The 22,465-nt window shown below is 39.0% G+C and overlaps 1 protein-coding gene across 1 annotated transcript; it reads left to right on the top strand.

Annotated features, from left to right (window-relative positions):
• Nucleotides 1-826: 826 nt before the first annotated feature.
• SLC40A1 (solute carrier family 40 member 1) lies at nucleotides 827-16,621 on the top strand. Its single transcript, XM_075756149.1, has 8 exons — nucleotides 827-1,118; nucleotides 1,404-1,471; nucleotides 5,921-6,080; nucleotides 6,967-7,082; nucleotides 7,410-7,536; nucleotides 10,794-11,036; nucleotides 12,916-13,581; nucleotides 14,724-16,621. The coding sequence occupies exons 1-8, from the start codon at nucleotides 1,076-1,078 to the stop codon at nucleotides 15,041-15,043; spliced, it is 1,743 nt and encodes a 580-aa protein (XP_075612264.1). The 5' UTR covers nucleotides 827-1,075; the 3' UTR covers nucleotides 15,044-16,621.
• The last annotated feature ends 5,844 nt before the right edge of the window (nucleotides 16,622-22,465 follow it).

Below are 22,465 nucleotides of genomic sequence, written 5' to 3'. Positions count from 1 at the left end.
TACATATAGGAGGGAACTTTGCAGTATTACATATTGAAGAAATCATTCCAGCCCTGGCAACCAAAAGCAATCAGTATATTTTCTGAAGCAAAAGGACAGATATTTCTGAATTATTTTCATAGCATCCTGAAAAAAATAGCCTGCTGTACATTTTAACTGTCTTTTAAGTTCTATAAAAATGCAGGGTTTGCTGGTGGTCAGTACCAAAAATAGGTCACATAGGGTGCAAAAAAAAGATATTTACGGTAGGATCTGGGATACTTGATCTGAAGCAGACTGCCTGAGCCAGCATCAAATGAGTGACTTCTGTACCATCTTCAGTAGAACAGAACGTTATTTCAGTTAAAGAGCTTAAATTTTAGTACCTTGTTTTGTTTGGGTTTTTTTAAAGCTATGAATCGGGAGCACTGCCATTTGCAGGTGTTTCAGCCATAGTCTTGTGACATTTGGTGTTTATGTTACAACCCCAGCTTCTAGATGTATTTGAATATTCAAGAATTTTATGTTTTTTGAAAGGTCATAAAATAAAAGGGCAACAAAAAAGAGTCAGACCAAACGAAGGACACACACGGCCTACAATACGAAAAGCGCCTTGTGACGGTTTTGAAGCGGGTCCCAACACTTGACTGCAGGGAGCCGAGGCCGCTGAAAAGGCCGCCGCACAGCCCGACCGGTCGCGTCCCCGCATCCCCGGCCACTGAGCAGCAGCGGTGCCCCGCGCGGCACGGCTCTCGGCTGTCCCGGGTGCGGGCGGTGCCGGGCCGGGGGCCGCCCCCGGGGCGGGCCGGGCGGGGGCGGTGCCCGCAGCCGCCTACAAAGGGCGGTGCGTGGGGCAGCTGCCAGCCCGAAGCCGTCGTGCGTTCGGTAGCTGCGGCCCCGTAGACGCAGCCGGGCGTCGCACGGCGCTCGGCCCTTCCGTGGCGGAGCGTCCCCAGCCGCCCGCGGCGCATAAGGCTAAGGCTTTCCGACTTCAGCTACAGTGCTAGCTAAGTCGGGGAAGGCAACACGGAGCTAAGCCGCGCGTCCCCTCGCCTCCTTTGGGCATCGGGCTCTGGCAGCGGCTGAGCGGGCCAGCATGGCGCGGGGAGCGGAGCCGGCGGGAGAGCGGCGGCGCTGCGGTCAGTGCGCGGTGGCGGCGGCGGTGACGGTGGCGGCCGGGCTGCCTCTCACTCGGTTGCCGGGCGCGGAGTGGGTACGGGTGAGCGGGGCGGGGGGCCAGAGGCCCCGCCGAGGCTGCCGCGCCCTGCTGCCGCGGGTGGTGGGCTCTGGCGTGTCCCGGTGACGGCTTTGCTCTGAGAACGATGTTGGGTTCCTCCACGGCAGCGAATAGTACCCGGTGTGTACCGAAATGTGGTGGATGTGTCCGAATCTCCTTTAGCATTTGTTTGTTATTTCTCGTTTAGGATCTGTGGTTGCCTATTTTACATCTGCAAAATTTCTTCTTTATCTCGGACATGCACTGTCCACGTGGGTAAGTAAACTACTGGCCTCGTGGAAGTAGGATTTTATTAATCTAACTATGACAAAGCTGAATGCTATTGGTACTTTCCATCAAATCTTCAGAAAATAACACACCATGACAGAGACAGAGGTCTGGTTAAAACACCTTGTTGTTAAAAGTCTTCATTGTCTTTACGTGATATGTTGCAGTAGATTCAGTCTTCATTATTGCAGTGCTCAATTTCCTGAGAGCCTAGTTCTGTACCTTTTTATGCTTTTAAGTAAATACAGAACTAGTGAGACTCCTTATAGAGTAAGTTGTAAGTGAAAAAAGTGAAGCATGGTCTGTAGCAGAATTAAAGTCCATTGCGACATGTATTGGAAGGTCTTGTATACTTACTACACGTAATAATGGGAAAACTTAATTTTTACAATGGACCCAATTCTGCTACTCATTAGCAAACCTGTTAAGAGTGTCTCTCTGTCAAAATGTTTGCCTTCTGAAATGCTTTTGTTCTCTACTAAAGATACTTAGTACACCAATTTTTACTCACTTGAAAGATACTAAAAAAAAATCTTAAAATATGCCCCAAAACAGATACTCTGGTTCTATTCCATGTAATAAAATTAAGAGTATATATATGTTATAATACAATTTTAAGGCTCCATCCAATGGCTTGATTCAAAAAGAAGTGGCAAGTTTCCTCCCTGATAGTCCCTGGTTTGTCTTTAATCCTGGATTTGGACTGGTTTAATGTGTGCTTTGTATAGCATTGAACAAATGGCTGATATACAGTTACAATATTGCATGCCTAACTCTGGCAGCTCCTTGCTTTCACTGACCTGAAAGGTCATACTGGTGTTTCTGCTAATGGAAGAAGGCTTGGAGTGGTATCAAATGCTTGCTTCAACAAGTGCAATATTTTAGCAATTATTAATATCATTGAAGGGTGGTCATGCTTCTGTTTGGCTCACTGGTTTTCAGAGGCCAGGGTTGTCACCTGCAACAGATTTTGACAGTAATGCCCACAAAGTGCCCAACTGGCAATTTGGCCAACCATGCTTACTCCTCTCTGAGGAGTGCTTCAAAGCTCAGCAGGACTGCTCTGAGTGCATGAGTAAAGGTGACAAAGCAGAGTTTGAAAACAATGTCGCACACCTAACAAATGTTAGACTACAAGATGTCGATTCAGCTGTTTAATAGTGTACTCCTCATTGCAGTGTGTTTTCTTTTGTGCTGAAAATCTTGACTCAACCCCAAACCAAACCTGCTGAAACAAAAGAAATGCAGCTTATTTTGACAGACTGCACCTTTTGTATTTCCTAAGCCTTAGTGTTCTTGTAGTCTGAATGTCTTTGCGAACAGGATCAATAAACAAGCACCTTAATCTTCAGAACTCAAAGTAATAGATTATCTTTGTTCTAAAATGGCTATGTCCACAATACAAAACCTGATTGAAACGTGGTTTTGCTTTTACTGAGAGAACTAATTTGGTTTCTGTGTTACTAAGCCATTCCCAAATACAGAGAAGCTGTAAATGATTAAATGTGTCACATCTCCACAAATATTCAGATTTGAACAAAGTCTAGACTGTGTCTTAGGCTCTGGTTCAGTAAAGCATTTGAATGTGTGTTTGGCCTCAGGATCTTAATAGCCTGGACTGCACTGCTGAGCTGGAGTCTCCGACGTCATGCTATTGCCTTTATGTTTTTAATTCATTGCTGTCTATTGCTTGGTAGTGAAGAACAGAAGGAAACTGAGTTCACCTTGTTGGTGCCAGGCCTAATGCTTGCCAGGAGGTCGGTTGTAACTTCCTAGCCTTATCTGTGCCACTCAGGCCTCAGGAGGCCTGTCAGTATGTAGTAGCCTGGCTACTGCTTAACTTGTTGGCCTCAGTTCTGAGGTGGGATTGTATACATTCAGTCTGAGATGATTATAAAGACAGAAGAGCAAGAACCATCTTTGAAAGGATGGTGAGGCTAGACAGCTTGTAGTTAGTTATTTAAGAGTTGAAATATACATATATACACATTTTGAGACATTTTAAAGTGAGATTAAGTATATATAACCAAGACTGCTAATTTCTGAAGGCAATATTTACTGTTTAAATTTAAGTAGTTTTTAGCTTGAAATTACGTACCTGCTTCAAACCTCTGTAATTCGCTAATATTGTTCTTCTGTGACACTAATATTTCTTTGCTTGCTCTTTATGCTTTTTAATTATTGAAAGAAACTCATGCTTCCAGGTTGGAACAGCTTTAGTTACCCCCAAAATTATCTGTGTGGATTGGCCTGATCAAAATACTCTGGGTAAATGTGTTGGATAAGGTTGAACAGAGTTCACAGGCTCCTTAAATGAATTGTGTAGCAAAGTGATGATCTCACTGGAGTCAAAGGGATCTTCCTGTGAGTTTCAAGTGAGATCAGGTTTTTCTGACAGTAGTGGTTGCCACTGACTTTCTCATATTTTATTTTTTTTAAGTGCCTTTTTCATCTTGTCAGAATTCAGTAACTGAAACAACTCTGCATAAAGAAAAGAACCCAATAAACTTCCGTTATGAAATTTTAATGTAAAAGTACTCTTTTGGCTTATTTTTCTAGCTTAATAAAGTTACCCAGACTAATCAAAACTTAGTTAATCCACCTGCATGCGTTTAAGTGAAATTCAGTAAAGAGGTACCTCAGTTCATACTAAGTTTAAGTGAATGCAAGACATGGGAAATTATATCCCTTTGTTTTCATTGCTGGAATACTTTCCATATACTTTACTAACCATGGAATAAAAGTAGACAAACATATTTTACAGAAGACTTTATGTCTCTCTGGAGAGTAAAAAATGGTTTATTATATATGAGAGGCCACATCTAAGCTGATCATGCTTATATTTGCATTTTTTCATTGGTTTTACTTAGAAAACATACAAAATACAGAGAGTTTTTCCTTGAACAGGTAAACTTTTCCCCACATGATTGGGATGTAATTATTTTTCTGCCCGTGGTTAAGGAAACAAATATGAATGCTTACACATTACAATGTTTGAAGAAACCTACTTCAGACAACTTCCGTAACATTAAAAGGCAAATTCTTCTTGTGTGTCTATGCTACATTGAAGACTTTAATCAAACTTTGCAATTATTTTGACCCTCCAAGTAGCATGCATTTTATGTAGCTCTTGATTGCCATGTTATATGTTGTTAGATTTGGCAGACTTTGCTTTTTAAAAGTGTTGTTGTGTTACACCTCCCTCAGCCCTTTAGAATATTCGAGGTCCTTAGAAATGTGAACTGTTTGCTGTATCACGCAGCAGTTGCTTATTTAAGATAAGGCAGCAGAAGTAAGCAGTTTCATGTTTGGTTTATAAAACAAATAACATTACGGACTCTTATTAAACAAACGGTGTGTCCTACAATACTACAAATTATTTCTGTTCATCTGCTTTGTCATTGATTCCATAAAGCATTTTTCTGTAGTGTATATCTTGCAATTTGTTTAAAAATAAAGTGAGATGTGACTCCCATCATGAGACAACATAAAAATCTCAACGTATTCATTAGCAAGCCACAGGTCTGTGTAGTGGCAAATCTAAAAATGTTTTGAATAGTATGAAAATGACTTCACTTGAACATTGTTTAGCATTTTAGGCTTCTTTTTTTTTTTTTTTTTTTAACCTGTGGTAAATGCTATTAGAACATGAAAGTTTTGTATACTAAGCACTAGGTTAAACTAGCAATAGTTAAATCGATTGAACTAGCAGTGAGTTTGCAATAGGTTAAATGAGCTCTGATATTCTACCTCTTAGTAATATGCTAATGCTTAGCATGATTGAAAAGAGCTTAAGTCCACTGACTTCAGAAACTTCAGTTAACATTTAGGACAACACCTTCCTTGATTTACCCATATCTATCCTGAATTATATTATGACGGGCGTCACTGGCTCTTATGTTTTAAAGCAGCATTTAAGCTTTGATCATCTAAGAGCAAACTGCTATCTTGCAAAGTTATTTAAATAGTGTCAGTAATAAATCTGTTGCTAACATTTGATCTGTGCTGGAGAATTTATGTAAGCTTTCTGAGGCTTGTTGGATGTGGCTGGTAACAGACTTTGTCCTGTAACATCATAACAGAAAATATCTGGGATTTTTGATGCGGTATATGCTGTAATGTTGCACTTGATTAGGACAAATAATCTTAGTGATACTGGGATAAAATCCATGCTGACAGGATACAGTCATCAAAAAAAGACAAGGCCAAAAATAATAATAAACCTAAACAGAAAACCCCAACAAAAACACACGCCACCACCCCCCCCAAAAAAAACCCCCAACCTAGCAAAATCACAAACAAAACCCCCACCTCACATGTGTAACAAACCTTTATTTTAATATAGACTTTTGTCAGGGCATGAATACAATAGTCAACTTGAGTGCTTGTAAAATGCAAGTAGTAATGTTGTGTATGTACTCTCTGTTACTCTTGAAGGGAGATCGTATGTGGCATTTTGCTGTGTCTGTATTCCTGGTTGAACTGTATGGAAACAGCTTACTCCTGACTGCGGTCTATGGACTGGTTGTGGCAGGATCGGTTCTTCTCCTGGGAGCCATTATTGGAGACTGGGTGGACAAGAACTCCAGGCTCAAAGGTTAGATGCCTAGAGCAAGTTATTTACTTAAGCATGGATCAAATTAATGTAAAAGATAAAGCTGTTAGAGTTAATTCCTCAAGTCAAATATGAGAATGGGACTTGCTCTGCTGTTTTTTTGTTGTTTTTTTTTTTGAAGAAGAGTAGTGTTTCAGAGTGGTAATGATTATACAAAGATAGTGTCAAAGACAGGGGTAAAACAGTTTCATGTCATGGTATGTCCACTGCTCAGGCTAAACCGCTACAATGGGTAGAGATGCACAGAAATGCCCAAGGTAGAAAGCACATAACTTCAAGGACTACAGACCAAGTTCTTCAGTCTAATACTAACATACACTCACGTTATTTGTTGTCTTCTGTCTGGACAGAAACATCTTCTATTTCAGTGTAAACATGCACTGCATTTGCATTATACGTATTTTAAATATGCGTGCTCTAGTCTGTTTTATAAATAACATGGCATCAAGTTCTTCATATACTTTTTTACTTTCCAAGAGTTGACAAAATAGCATCACTTCCATGGTATGCTGAAGATGAATTTTAGAGACTGAAGCTAAGTCTTGTTTTTACCCCTTTAAAAATAGTGTCAGAATTCATATGTGTACAGTTTGGTTTTTGATTGAGGAAAGACTTGAGCTGTAAATTAAGAGCTGTGAATTGTTAAGAGCTACAAAGTTACATCAGACATTAATTTGTTTCTCTAAGACAATAGAAGTTTCAAAATATAATATGAAGTATAGTTTTACCACTTATATTTTGGGTGGAGAATAGGAAAATAAAAATATTTGAAGAATCTGTGCATGTTCCTTAATTATAATTTCCTTAAGCTTATAGTTAGCTTATTCTTACATTCATAACTATTGCTCTCTGTTTTGATTTAAAACAGTGGCCCAGACATCCTTGGTTGTACAGAATGCATCTGTCATCCTGTGTGGTATTATCCTGATGATTGTCTTCTTGTTTAAGACACAGCTTTTGGCCTTATACCATGGATGGCTTCTTGTGAGTGCTTGAACTTGTTAATAAGGAATTAACTTACAAAGAAACTTTGGGGAGTATGGGAGAGATGATTTTTATTTTTCTCTCTAGTCTATTTAGACATTCCTGTGAGCCAAAACTAGCAAATGAAACTCTGAGCTAGTTGGGTCAACAGAGGTGATTGTTTTCTGTCAGGAATTGTAAAGTAGACTTGGTCTTCTTGTCTGAAGAATAACACTAAAATATATGGATTCAAATGTAAAAGTGTCTTTTCTGGTTGCATGGGGCAGGAGTGGAGACGTCTCTTCAGAAATTTTCTCACCTTGTAACTTTTCCCCCCCATTTCTCTAGACGATGTGCTATATCCTGGTTATCACAATAGCAAATATTGCCAATTTGGCCAGCACTGCCACAGCGATCACAATTCAGAGGGACTGGATCGTTGTGGTTGCAGGGGAAGACAGAAGCAAACTGGCAGGTGAAATATGTTGCCTTTTTAATACCTTAAATGTCTTGCCTTACAAGCTTGATTTTTAGACTGGAGTTTTACAGAGGACAGCACATCTTTGAGTTCCAGATATTATCAGAAAATAGCAAAAGGGCTATTTAAAGGTAAAAAGGGCAATCTTTTATTTTCCTTTTCCCTGCTCTGGACTACACTTACTGAGATTAGAAATTACTGCTGTGATTACAATTCAGTTAGCCATCCCTAAACTTGTTTTGTCCTCCTTTTAGTCCTACTGCAGCCTTTTCAGGAAAACTTTATTCTTGCTGAACAAATAAACATACACCACACTCTTAAATCAAATAACTAGTGTTTAATAGGAAAGCTATTTAACTTCCAGGTACTTAAAGCCAAGTGTTGCAATACTTTATTTTTAGGTCCCTGGAATGAAACAGAAAACTGTTGCGTAACTGGGCTCCTCGCATAGGGATCAAAGAAAGAGGTACATGAGAATGAAGTCCAGAACAGTAAAGTAGGTGGATGAGGAAATTGCCAGTAGGAAATGCTGTGCATGCAGATATATTTGAATATATCCACTTATCTTGCGTTAGATGTGTAACGCAGAGCTGTGAACACTTCAGTCGGAACCGAAAGCTGTGCGTTCCTTTGACATCTGATACCTTTGGTATTAGAGTACAGACTTAATCTTTGTTTTCACCTAGTAAATATTTTTCCTTCTTTTTTCCCCTTTCTTGCACAGTGGCATGGCATTATTAGGAGAGAGAATGAGTTCCCATTCAAATTCTGCTGCAGCTTGGTGGTCATAACACTTCTTGGATGTGAGACATTGTTTGGGATCCTCCTCATGGATGTATTGCACCTAACTCTCCTTTGCGGGGGGTTACTCCTAGCTGCAAGGCCTTTCACACCAAGGGATGTGTGATTGATCTTTGGCTATGCTGCTGCTCTGATTGTAACAGACAGTGTGGGAAGCAGCACTTTTTTGCGATGAACTTGGGCAGGCTATGTGGGCTCTGAATCAGCCCTGTAAGGGAACTTAAGCCTTCCCAGATAGAGGAAGTGATACTGAAGTGCAAACAAAGCACAGAGCAGCTTAATATTGCCAAGCCATGTATAGCTCACTAAAGTAACTCTGGGACTAAAGTTTTAAGTCAGACACTTATGGAGTTTAGATACCTCCAGGCCCAGACAGCATTTCAGCTTACGAACTTTAATTTTGTATGAAGCTGCCTAAATTGCCCATAAAGTGCAGTTTACAGGCCAGAGTCCTTTTAGGGATTCTACTACTATATTGCGGATTTATTCTTGATGTTTATCTCCAATGAAGGAATCTTATTTCCCCATCTCATCCAGGAGAGGCTAGTTCTTAATTAGACACATTAAAAGTGTCTTGCTTTCATTTCCCAGGATACAATTTTTTTATTTTGACCTGGCAGTGCCTTTCTAGGTCATGCCTTTTGTAAGAGCAGCAGTACAGGTGAACTTCCTTCATGTGTGTGAATCACAAGTAGAAAAATATCATTTAGGTGTAAAAGCCTTACAGTTCTAATGGTTCTCATTAACCTTTCTTCTTGTGTCAGATCTTATTCAGCAGATCATCTCCCCAGTCCTTGTACTACTTACTACACATGAGATAAGGTACAGACCACACCTGCAGAGAGCTGCTGCATAGATGCAGTTCTGCTTCTGCACTGCTTCATGATCTCAGGCAGAATTATATGACCAGTTACATTCTGTACTGAAAAAATAAGGCAAGAGGTTACTCTAAATTGTCATGCAACTTAATTTAAACAAAAAACCCCATTGAACTAAGCACGGTAGTTCAGCAGATCTATCTAAAGGATCTCTTCCAGGCTGAATAGGGTTGTTATGTGTGTAATCATAATGTAACTTGGAGACTGTTGAAATTCCGTAACTTAAAAAATTAAATGCCAGCATTGACTTTGCAGCAAATACTGTTGGCCATCTCTGTGTTGTTACCTTTCCTCAGAGAAGCCTTAGTTAAGTAAGTTAATGGAATAGGGAAATAAAAAATTGCCTTGGCTTCCCCTTCTTCATTATCCTTGACTAATTTTTCCATTCACTTTTACTTTGTACCTTTTTTTGAGTGGAAGCATTAGCCTTCCTCTAAGTCAAAAAACAAAGCTCAGTTCTTGGAATTTCTAAAGCCAAATATTATGCAAATATTTAACTTACTCATCTTAGTTAACCATCAGTCAAAAAGTTAACATTGAATTAACTTTGAATTCTAAATAGAATAACTTAAACATTTCTTTGAACGGCAAGGACTGATTCTCTCCAGATTCAGAAAAGCAGCTTCATACTGGTATACAGTTTCACTTGCCCTTCAAAAGCTCTGATTTTATTCTAGGACTCTAAATGGGTTTGAGATGTGCTTCTAAGCAGCCTGAAGCCCTGACGTGCAAAACCATTGAGTTGCAACTTTTAGGGGTGGAACAATGGCACTGTTCATTAGAAATTACAGGAGCCTGGAGGGTGTAATGACAGTAAAGCTAACGAGATAGGGGAGTGTGAGACATACCCTACCAGCAAATGGAAGATGCATTCATGCTAAGAATGGGCTGCTTGTTTTGACTGTAGACATGAAAGTGTGGAACAGAAAGGAGTGAGGACTTTGCTCTGTAAGTTCTGAGAATGGCTGATGGCAGTTGTAGGCAATGTGACTCGATAAGGAAATTTAAAGCCATTTCAAAGGTCTGCTGCTATCATGGTGGGTACTGTGGTCACCAGTTATTAGAAGTAAATGGAGGAGATTAAGAAATACATGGTCCAGTATTGGGAGACAGAGGTTGCTAAAATTATCTTTACAGGGAAAAATTCCACCATATGAGACTCCTCTTAATGTCTGAAGTTGTGCACACTGGCTTTGAACGTTACAGAGATAGGCTTAGGAGATGTAACATCTCTAGGATGTAAGGGTAGTCTGATCTCATGACTAACAGTTTTAACTGCAGGAGTACACTTCTGCTGTAAACCCAGCATGCTAAACCTGAAAAGACTTCGTGCAGACAAAACTGGCAGGAGTAGGGGTTTGGCTTGCAAACACAGTTGTTGATCCTGGATAACTTAAACATTAGGACACTCTAAAGGTGCCTCTGGTTAGCATTCTTAACTCCTGCTGGAACCATATACAGTTGGGGCAAGACTTCTTAGCTTGATGTGTATGCATGTGCAATCCTCAGTGATGTTAGTGAGTGTTTCATTGCAAGTGTTTTGATTACTTGATATTATCAAATGATTTCTGACAGATATGAATGCCACAATAAGAAGAATTGATCAGTTGACCAATATCTTGGCCCCAATGGCAGTTGGTCAGATAATGACATTTGGCTCCCCAATGATTGGCTGTGGATTCATTTCTGGCTGGAACCTGATGTCGATGTGTGTGGAATATCTGCTGCTCTGGAAGGTTTATCAGAAAACCCCTACTCTGGCTTTCAAATCTGCAAAAGTTGAAGAATCGGAACTGAAACAGCTGAATGTGAAGAAAGGTATTGAAAACACCAAAGTAACTGTTCAAATCCACAGTATGTTCACTGATATATTAAAGTGAAGTGTTGACTTTTGTCTTTTGCAGACACTGCTTTGAGGCTATATAGCCTTCTACTCAGAGTTTGAAGGTTTCAGGTTTTAGATGTAGATACTAGAGACTCTAATCTAAGTAACAACACTTTGTGCAGCTATTGGAGGAATCCTGTAAAATGCAGCTAAAGAATTAATTCTCTTCTCTTAGTTAATCCTTTAGAGTAAGTCTGCCCTGTTATTTCGGGCTAATTGAGAGGAATGCTCCTATACATCTATACCATGGCTAATAAGCTGACAAAGCCTTTTATTCTGAGGTGTCTACAAACAAAACAGCCTGTGTGGGACTTTCTTGCTAACTCATCTCTACTTACTCATAGTACTGACAGGCTTTCAAGGAGGCTGTAGAGTAAGTAGTAGTATTTCTAGTCTTGCTTCATTTCCTGCAGTATGTGGAACTCACTGGTGGAGAAAAAAAACTTTGACCTTCAACTCTGTTCCCTTGGGCAAGCTGAACAATTGGGATTTGCAGTGTAGATGGCTATGACTATAAGCAACCTTAAAATTGATACTAACATTACTTTGGATAGTCTTAATATCAGAAATTAAAATTGTTTCAGAAGCAGACATTTTTGTTATAAAATATTTGAAATGCCAGATACGAGAATACAAAACTTAAGCATTTTCCCATTTGTAAGATAACAGTACACAAGTACTACTGAAAGCTCAAGCTATGGCCTCCCAGCCACAATACATTGTGGGTTTTTTTAAAGAAAGATTATAAAGAATTCCTGGTTTAACTTTAAAAGCTAGCTAGCAATCTGTTCTTTGCTCAGTATATGGTGAGATAGGAGGTTGCTATTAAAAGTGCTGAAGAGACATATCTTCTTCCCAGCCAGCAAATCCATTGTGGTAATAACTGGTCCAGTAAGCTATTGGACTAGGCTGATGGCAACCTAGGATAGGGGAGCAAGATACAGAGCGTAGAAGGCTCTATAGCTTTGCAACTGCCTCTTGAATTCTCCTGAAGAATGAAGCATTTAGCAAATGTCAATATGTAGGAGATATCTCTTAGTCTTTGCTATCGCAGTATTCTGATTTCAGTAAGACTTGCCTTTTTAAAATTTTCAGAAGTACCTCATTTGTCTTACTTGCTGTATACGGAGTTTGTTCCAAACTTCGCAATGTAAAAACAGTGCTCAGGCATCCAAACATTTGTATAGTTTCTGTCCACATTACCAATCTAAATACTGCTCTGGGCGGTTTGGATTTTTGTTTGTGACCAGTAGAAGTGCCTTTCTGCTATATTAGAGTGACAATGGAATTGTGGAAAAGCATGGTCTGAGATTTTTCTTAGGTCAAGTTTTGAAAGCTTTTGGCTTTGTCAGGCTTCAGCAAGCATTTCTGCCTGTGTTCTTCTAGCATGACATGAGGTATTGACAGATGTTTTAAGTATTCCCTGCTTCCTGTGGTTAGTGCATTTAGACATGCAAAACTATGTTAAAATGCCAACTAGTGTTGGTATTCATTAAGCAAATAATTTCTTTATGGAAACAGAGCATTCGGTCACAAGTCCATTGAAAAGAAGCAGACTATGCTTTCTCCTACCACAGTTTAATTAAATAAGCAGGAGCTTAAATTGATAGGGATAAACTTTACTTGATCTTACTATACAGGTGGGATTTAAGGACACTTTAAAACATTTAAGTAATCAGAGAAAGGTTGACTGCAGAGTTTAACTGATGCACTCTGTAGAAGTGGACTTACTAGCTGCAGACAATTGTCTGCAGTTTACACTCTGGACTTTCCAGGCAGGAGTGTATCTAACAGTTGCATTTCTGTTTACAGAGAGTGACACGAAACCCACTGAAGGAGTGCAGTTAATTGTTGAGAAAGATGTAACTGGCTTTGAGCCCCAACAGGAGAAGGAAGTCAGCTGCGGTGCCCGGATTGCTGAACCTTTCATCACATTTCGTGATGGATGGGTTGCGTACTACAACCAGCCAGTGTTTCTTGCAGGCATGGGTCTTGCGTTTCTGTACATGACTGTTCTGGGCTTTGATTGTATTACTACAGGCTATGCATACACTCAGGGTTTGAGTGGATCTGTGCTAAGCCTCCTGATGGGTGCCTCAGCAGTCACTGGAATCATGGGAACAGTAGCTTTCACTTGGCTTCGTCGCAAATGTGGCCTGGTTCGCACGGGCCTTATTTCTGGAGTTGCTCAATTTGCTTGTCTAGTCTTATGTGCCATCTCTGTATTCATGCCTGGAAGTCCTCTGGATTTGACTGTTTCCCCATTTGCTGACATCAGTGCCAGGCTGTTTGAAAGTCAACCATTACCTACTATAGCATCTCCAGAAGATAAGCCTGAAATGTTTTTCGCAACTGAAATGCCCACCTTCTTAAACGGGTCTACTACTCCTGCTAACAGCGACCCAGAGATGAGTCCTGAGCCTGTGCCTTTAATCTCTGTTAGTCTCCTGTTTGCAGGAGTCATTGCTGCTAGAGTTGGTAAGTATTACGTCTCTCTTCAAATCTGATCTGTTGACCGCTTTTAATTCTAAAAATTACAGTGCCTGTCAAGTAAATACAAATTTGAGTTTAGAATTGTAGGCTACAGTTGAAGTGTTACATCACATTTCTAAGGCTAATTCATTACACTTCACGTGAAAATGAAATGATCTTGCAGTAGTATTGCCAGTGCAGAGACCGCAGTACTAATTTCTTCCATATCCTATATCACTAATAGGAGAAAAGTTACCACACTTGGAGAAGAATGTAACTTGTTTTTTTGGAATGCTCATCTCTAAATGATCTTCCTTCACAACCAAATAAAACCATTTGTTAATAGGAAACAGAACTAAACACATCTGCTATGAAAACCTTCAAATTTAGCAGTTTACTAAATTAATCCATTCATTAAATAAATTGTCTAACCTCTAAACCTCTGATCAGCAAAGGAGTTTAGAACAGAAATTTTTGTTTGGATGACAGCTGAATCTTTTGAGAAATCGCTGGTTAGTGTAGTAGTCAACAGAAGAGGCAGTCAAATACTTTAATGAACAGAAATTCTCATCTGTAGAATTTTTGTACCCTTAATTTCTGCAGTTTTTGCTGAATTTTTTGAGGAATAAAATCCTTGATTCACATGTATTTGTCTGCAAGACAAACTTTTAAAACTGAATCATTAACGAACTAAACCAGTGCAGAAGCTAGTGTCAACAGAGACTGTTGCAAATTATGTATTCTGCATAGTTTAAAATGCATTTGATTTTTTTGCAAACATCTTACACAAAACTTGGCAATGGTAGCTAGCATGAATAAACTGTAAATAGCTGTAAAACAGCTATTTAAATAAGGAACAGGTAAGCAAAACATTGTTAACTTGATAGACATGCTGAAGCAAGATGTGACCGGCAAGTTACTGTGTCAAGCTGTATGTATTATTTCAGGAAATATTAGTAAAGGGAAAGTAAATTGCTCTTGACTGTCAATGTGAAATCCAGTCTAGTCTGACAAGAGGCTAGCCTCTTTCACACTTTTTTGGCAGGAGTGAGTGTTTGGAAATATGAATTGCATTGTGCCAGTAACGGAAGCTTACCATGAGAAGCCCAGTTGTATGGATAACTGTTTTTTTTTTTTTCTCTCCATAGGCCTTTGGTCCTTTGATTTGACTGTCACACAGTTGCTCCAAGAAAACGTGGTAGAATCTGAAAGAGGCATCATAAATGGTGTCCAAAACTCCATGAATTATCTTCTTGATTTGCTGCACTTCATCATGGTCATCTTGGCCCCAAATCCTGAAGCTTTTGGCTTATTGGTGCTTATTTCTGTGTCTTTTGTTGCAATGGGCCACATAATGTACTTCAGATATGCCCAAAAAAGTTTGGGAAAACAGCTTTTTGTTTGTTGCACTCCTGACCCCAAAGCAGTCTCTGACAGTTCACCACCTGGCAATACATCTACTGTCTGAAAGGATACACTTCTCTAACTTGCTACACAAGTATTGTGGTTAAACACATATACTGCCTTTTGTGACCCTGTCGAAGGTGTTTCTCTAGAGTTGAATGCATAACTTAGCTGTTTGAGGAACCTGTCACAAGAGAGGTAAAATTCATCTTACAGTGACCCTGTAAAAATGTTTCATGTTTGGCAGAGGACAGCCTAGTTGGATATTGACAGCTGGTGTTTCAAAGGATCCTCAAAAGCCACACATGTAGTATTTGATTTGAAAAATAATGTTGAATTTCTGTTGCTGACCCCCACAGTGATACTGTGCAGTAGTTATACTCAGTTTGTTCATGAATTCTGAACAATTCTTGTGCTCATGGAGCAAAATGAGGGGTTGGTGGTTTTTTCTAGTTGCTTCAGAATAACTTCATATACAGTATTTGGCTTTGTGGGATTTTTCCCTGATTTTCCCTTACCATGAGCAGTTCTGCTACCCTATCTTCTTAAATGGGTATCAACATCCTTACTGGATTCCTGAAATGAACTCTTCTGCTATTTTTCCCAAAATACCTTTTAGTTTTCTATCTGTTTTGGTTTAACTTTACAGAAACATCTTTGTAGGGTTTTTTGCATGTTTCTTTACAAATTAGACAAATGCTAGGTACAAGTTATTGTATTACACTTTTGTTGCACTTCATAAAGTAAAGCATAGCCTCATTTTAGCAGGAGCTATTGATGTAACATTATAAAGCATGGCTTTTTTTTAATTGCAAATGACAGATCTGCTCAAGTTTGTAGTAGAAAATGCTAAGGTCAGGAGTACTGGTACAGAAAGATAATGTCTAGGGCTAACTTAGTTTTTGCCTCAGAGTACAAGCAGCTTTAGTTTATTTTCGAATGCTATTGTTTTCAGAAACCCTATTGAAGCCAAATGTATTGGAAAATTAGTATTCCAGGTGAAAGAAGTCAAAGTGGATTGCTTGTGTTTATCTGTTTTACATGTATGCAAATTTTGACTTTGTTCTAAAATACTGCTAAGCTAATGAGATGTTGGACTGTGTGGCCCTCTAAAGCAACTTCAGAGCAATGAAGAATGAAATATCCCTCTGATTTTCAAGAAGTTCTGGTGTGGGTTTGTTGTTTTTGTTTTTTTTTTTTTTTGACCCTGCACGTATACTAACAGAGTACTTCCATAGTCATTAACCGTATGTGCACTTTTGTGGAAACTATTCTACGCACTTTGCTTTCTCATTAGAGTTGAGCCTGGTTGTGTTCTGAGCTTTCCTATGGCATGACAGTATGACTTCTGAACTCAAATCTTTGTAAAATGTTTGCTTGCAAAATAAGTAGTATGAAAAAACATACATCAGCAACTTGTGAAAAGTATCCTCTGTAACTTTTAAGTTGTGGTTTGGTTTTTTTTATTGTAGGTACTGTCCTTCACAGTCATCTGTGTTGCCAGACTTCAGCCCTGGAGTGTAAGTGTGTGAACTCCATTGGCGTTAAAGGCGTTACACCAGGGCTGAATCTAGGCCATTCATCTTAAAATTTGTAATGATTACATTATATATCGAACTAAATAGAATGTAAAAAACCTCTAGTGGCTTTTGTCTCAGATACAGTATTTTGTAAGAGGAGTGAAAGTGAATGAATGAGAATCCAATGTATTGTAGCCCTCAGTATTCATTAACTGGATGTAATAATTTTTCTCCTCAAATGGACCAAAAATAATCATTACTGCTATGTTACTGAAAGTTTCTCAGGGATGTTTTCACTAGGTTTATAAGTGTTTATACTTTGACCAAGCTTTTGGAGTTTTTTTGATATAATGAAGCAAAATATGTAAATTAGAGCAGTTTTAAAATTGTGATTCAATCCTGAGTGTAACTTCTTAAGGAAAAGGGAATTTTGCTATCAGCAGGATTTAAGTCAGAAGACAAATAAAACAAGCTTATCTAGATTTGTAGAGTAAATATGCCCAAAGGATAGCCTATACAGTATGTGATAAGTATACTAGTAAATAAAATACCTCTGATTTGCCAAATATGTTCTCATGTGTATCTAATCTAAATTGGGACCAGATTTTAATGTTGCTGAATATAAATAAAGGTAACCCAAATGTCAGTGAATACCTCTGTACTGCACTTTGAACATCTGAATGCCTTCTGTATATATTTGACTCACTGGCCATCAGGGAAACAAAGCTGAAAATGCAGCTTCTTGTGGGCTTTCTATAGCCTACAGAACCCAGTGTGCCTGAAGCTTAATGCTGTAGTACTAAGCACCACACATCCCAGCGAGGATGTATTCCTGAAGTCTAGAGAGCTCCAGAAACCTAACAAATACGGCTGGGAGCATACCATGTTCCCATCTGTTCCCAAAGTCTTATTTTTTATTTTTTTTTTAAATCTGCAAGAGCAATGTAGTCTTATTAGAGTTGGGTAGCAATTTGTTTCATAAATAGTTCCACTAGATAGTGCAGTCTGGATCCCAAGCCAAAAAAAGCTGGGGGGGAGCTAGACCTTTGTATTTTGTACACATGATGTTGCTAGGGTTCCTATGTGCAGATACACAGCTAGAAGGCAAGACAATCCTAAGAAAGAATAAAGGTGGATGTTAGCTTTAAGAGGAATAAAGAGGTCTAAATTGGAAATCTTGTATGTATTGGTCGGAGTCAGATGTCAAAAAAATGTATGCTGCTTGAGCACCAGCCCATTTGTGTATCAGTCTAAGATGTATGCAGACACCTGTACTGAGTAGTGCTTTGAAGCAATGTGGAGCCTGAAGTCTTACTTAGCAGGACTTTCATTAAGTAAGCATTTTTGGCCTTGTATTTATTTATTTTTTTAAATGTGTCCAATTTGGATAAAAACTGCCCTTAAAATGTACGCACTAGAAATCAATCTTACCAGAATAGCATATTTTATTATACAACCTTATGCTGGACATAGTATTGATTTATGTATTACTATTGTTAAAACTAATGAATAAATTTGCATAAAAAATTATTTGTCCTGTATTATTCAGTTTGTGGGCATCTCGGTATGCTATATTTAGCATGGGACCTGTAGATGAAGGTTTTCTGTAGTGATGGAATGGAAATAGCCCTGAAACACAAACAAATAGCATTGAGGAGTCAGCAAACAACATGGGTGGTAAAAGCCTTTCAATGACCCTATAGTTCTGTCTTTAGTCAATTGACTTTTATTTACCATCCACAGTGGTAACTTAAGACAATAGTTGAAGGTGAAGTTGTGGTCTTACAACCTCAGCCCAGGAGGACCAGCGCTGGTCATACAGCAGTTTTGTGTATTGGCTTGCTGAGCAATAAAAAGCAAATGATTTTACCTTCGCAGTCATCTTTTTACCATATTGAAGTGGAGATGATGGCCTTCTGTAGAAGCTACCTGTAGGTGAGAACACTAGACGTCAGACTGGTCACAAATAAATGTGATACTTTTAACATTCTGATGTTAGTCTTGAAAAGTACTTCAGTTGAGTTACGGAGGATTGCTGCTTGTTACATGTGTTCGGGATATGCTTGCGTGATGAATCGGTCTTTGGAAGGATGCTGTGTTCATTCACTAGGATTACCCTGAACTGATTCCTCTTTGAATTAGAGTTTTTCCTAGAAAAAATACCTTTGTGGGTAGTCCCCAGTTACATTATTACCATGTTATTCCCCCATGGGAATTAGAATTAGTAATAATTAGTTACTGCCATGTGGGAATTAGAATGTGGTGAGTTAAAACTACAGGCCTTTGTGCATGTATCAGACTTGGTAGTATTGGGTTAAGTGATGTACCTCTTTAATAGGAGCTACCAAAATGTCAATGTTAGATTACCAATTTTTATTTTTAGGAGTATTTACCTCCTAAACTGCCACTTACAAACTAAGAAAAGTTTTAGAATACTGACGTGAAAATGTAGTTATACTGATCTACCTTTGTAGGTACAAAGAAAAAAAGAATTGTGAATGGTATTGGGTAGTATACTCGATGCGTAAAGAACGCTTTGGGTTTTTTTGACTGAAGAAGGCCCTTCACAATTTACCATTTGGTGGTTTCACTGTTTTCCTTCACTCAGATGTTCACATTTTGCAAAGTGCTGAGTTTTCTAAGACCCTGTGGAATTCAGTGCTCAGTAGCCAGAGGTAGAATTATTGAGGGTACCTACCACTCTGTTTACTTGCTTGTTGCACTACTTTGCCTACTAGGTAGTTGAGATATAAAGCCTGCCTTTGGAATGCAACATAGATTGCATATTACATATTTTATTATTTTTCTCTGGAATATTTAATTGCTTTTAGTTTCAAAAAGAGTTTCTTAAACTGAGCATTGATGATACAGGGACTGAAAATTGAATCATGTTAAAGGAAAAAGGATACAGTGAACTCAGTCCCTTCAATTTAAACAATTTCCTGTTTCCTTAATGAGAAAACTGTTTCTTAAAAATTCCAGAAGATTCAGTAGGTTCATATCTAGTAGTTTAAAATACTACAGTTACTGCTGGTTTTGCTTCTGTGACGTATATGGTGTATATTTCTCGTATTATCGGAGCTAGTTCATTTCCTCCATAAGTTGGCTGACTGTTCCTTCAGTGATCACTGTCAAGATCACATCCTTTCATGTCATAGTGTTACACTCCTTTCCTGATGGGCACAGGTTTCATTCACAGGCTCCTACACAACGACTTTTGTAAAGCATATATTTAAACTCTTAATCTGCAAAGAATCACAATTTGCAGGTAAACCTTCATAAAGAAACCAAACATTCTGTAATAGAAATGAACAGACAATTCCAGACTCATTTAAAATAATTTCTACTGCTTTTTAGTATTAAAAACTAGCAGTTATACTGAGTCGATGCCAAGTCATAGGCTTTTTATAATGTTGAAACAATACAAGATTACAGGCAAACCTGAAATAATTCAGGGTAAAGATTGTTTCTGCTAGAGAAGAGTGCAACTAATAGATCTAGCTCTTCTAAACCTAGCACTGCGGAGATGATAACGCTTTTTCATCTGCCTCAAGATTGACCTATTTTCAGGTTCTCCAGGAATACTTTGTGCTGTACTCTGCATTCATATCTTTCTCAAATAGTATTAGAGAAGCTAGTAGTAAGTATTAGAGTAATAGACCTTATTATCTTGCCCTCTGTACTCACACGTTCTTTTTCCTGCTTGTGGGTGCTGTTAACTGCACGGTGTAATAATCACTGCAGGATTAAAACTATTTTACTCCCGGAGTAAGACTGTGCCTTTAGCTTCTACTTTAAGACAGACAGACTATATTTTGCAACTCTGAAGGGCAGAAAAACCTGAACAAGGATGTTTGCTTAAAGGCTTGCAAAGTGCATGAACAAAGTGCATGCTGTTCAATAATGCTTTTTCAAATACTTAGCTTGTCCTTGTGCAGGTCAATATTTCTTTCTAGTTAAACTTTATTGCATTTGGTCACAAGAGAAGCACGTAACCATGTGCTTTCCAGTCTTATTCTAGGTATAGCGTGATGGAGCAATCTGTTTTCACACATGTAGAGTTAAGAGTTCTTAATCCTTTGTAAATGCATGAGAAGTTACTTATGTTTAGAAAATCTGATTTTCCTCCTTTGGCAGATAAGGGAAAGGGCATGTACAGTAGATGCTGCTGTTAGAACTTCAGTAGGTATCTACGCATAACTCTTACAGACCAAAAAAACCCCAAAATAGCAAAACACTCGTTAAAGCTGTACAGATTGGCTCGGAAAGTGCACCCACTTTGTTCATGGCAAGCCATCGTCCACTTCAGTCGGCAAAAGACAATGTACAGGATATCCGCATCCCAGTGACACCATACCAGAGTCTGAAAGTAAGTTCTTCTTCCAGCAGCAGAACTAACAAAGCATGGTTTCCTCTATCTACCTGTCCTTGGTCCCTGTACACCCACAGCTGCAATAACTGTAGCTCCTACCCCTGTCTTGTGTAATCCCAGCTTTTCCATGAGGTCTCCTCACAGTGCTCCCCTCTCCCGTTTTATCAGCCGAGCAAAGCAGAGCACATGCTCTGCCTGATCCTCAGGAGTGATGTGTGTGCAAGGGGCCCATGAGTGCTCAGGGACTGATTAGCCAGCTGACAGGACAAACAGCACACGTGAGACTTGTGCTCATGCCAGAGGCTTTTCCCTTGGAGAAGGGAAACCGTTGCAGACTTCTCTACCCAGCTGCTGATTCATGCAAAACTGTTGAAGTGAATCTTTGAGACCTTTCATGACATTTAGATGGAATTAACCATGTGGTTCAAAAGCCGTTTGTCAGGAAGTGATGGAGGTGACAGAGAACAGTGTGATTGCATAGTCCTCATGTCTCTAGAAAACACTGGTAAAAATGGGATGTGCCTGTAATGTGATGCATGATATGGCTGTATTTCTATTGCCAACAGCACATCTTAACAGATCGATAAAGTGGTCCAGAAGAAAGATGAAATCCAATGTGGACAAGTGCAAGGCACCACATTTAGGCAGGACAGGGAACACCTATCTGGTTTTTTAGAAAAGAATTGTGAGGTTATAGCACAACAAAGGCCAAACATAAGTCGACAACATAACGTAAAAAAATAAAAGGAAACAGGTCTATATCATGTATGATTCATGAATTGTACAGGCTGTTGTTCTCTTTGGAATTGGGAAAAATGGAGTATTGCGTCTCACTTTTTCTTTGCGTCTGTCTTGATCAGCAGTGCTAACTGGAGAGAAACCAGAAGAGTGCAACAGTTGTAATCAGAGCTCTAGGAAATGAGACCAGTGAAAGAACTAGGGTCACTTAGAGACTAAGAGGTGAGGTGCTAACAATACCTGACTAAGAGGATGGGAAAAACGTGTAATCTTGCTTGAGAAGACCAGCATTAACACAGTCAGATTACAGCATGCTTGAAATCCTGGAAGTTGGGGAGTTTCTAATCCTGAACGTCTTCAAGGGCAGTTACCATTTTCCAGCTCTCTTTTTCTCCAATTGCATGTAATGTATTTCTGCGGTTCTTCCAGTACAGTATTTCCTCTAGATCCACTGCTGAGAGAGTACAGTAGTTCACACTGACTTTTCACACCAGCTAACCACCAGTTAATTGCCCTCCAGGGATATGTCTAATGGATAGCTCTTGTCCATCAATACATACATCTTTTCATTTAATGTCTTAATTTTGCTTTCAGTTTATAAACAATCTCTGAATTCACTATTACAAGCTGTTCTGCAGGATTATTAAAGTGTTCAGGCATCTTTTATAAGAATGAAAGCTTCTTTTCTGAGTACTGTCAAAACTCCACAATTACCACAGTCAGATTTCATAGAGCAATGATACAGCAGATCTTCAAAGGGGTGCTGCTGAAGACAGAAAGCTAAAACACATGGTTGAAAGAACAAAACGGTGTGAAAATCCTCTTTATGCTTAGAAAGTACAAGTAAAGCAGCTTC

Source organism: Balearica regulorum, chromosome 6 (genome assembly GCF_011004875.1).
Source record: "Balearica regulorum gibbericeps isolate bBalReg1 chromosome 6, bBalReg1.pri, whole genome shotgun sequence".
In the NCBI taxonomy this organism is placed as follows: domain Eukaryota; kingdom Metazoa; phylum Chordata; class Aves; order Gruiformes; family Gruidae; genus Balearica; species Balearica regulorum.
The sequence above is the reverse complement of the archived record's forward strand: the minus strand, read 5'-3'. Positions and strand labels throughout refer to the sequence as shown.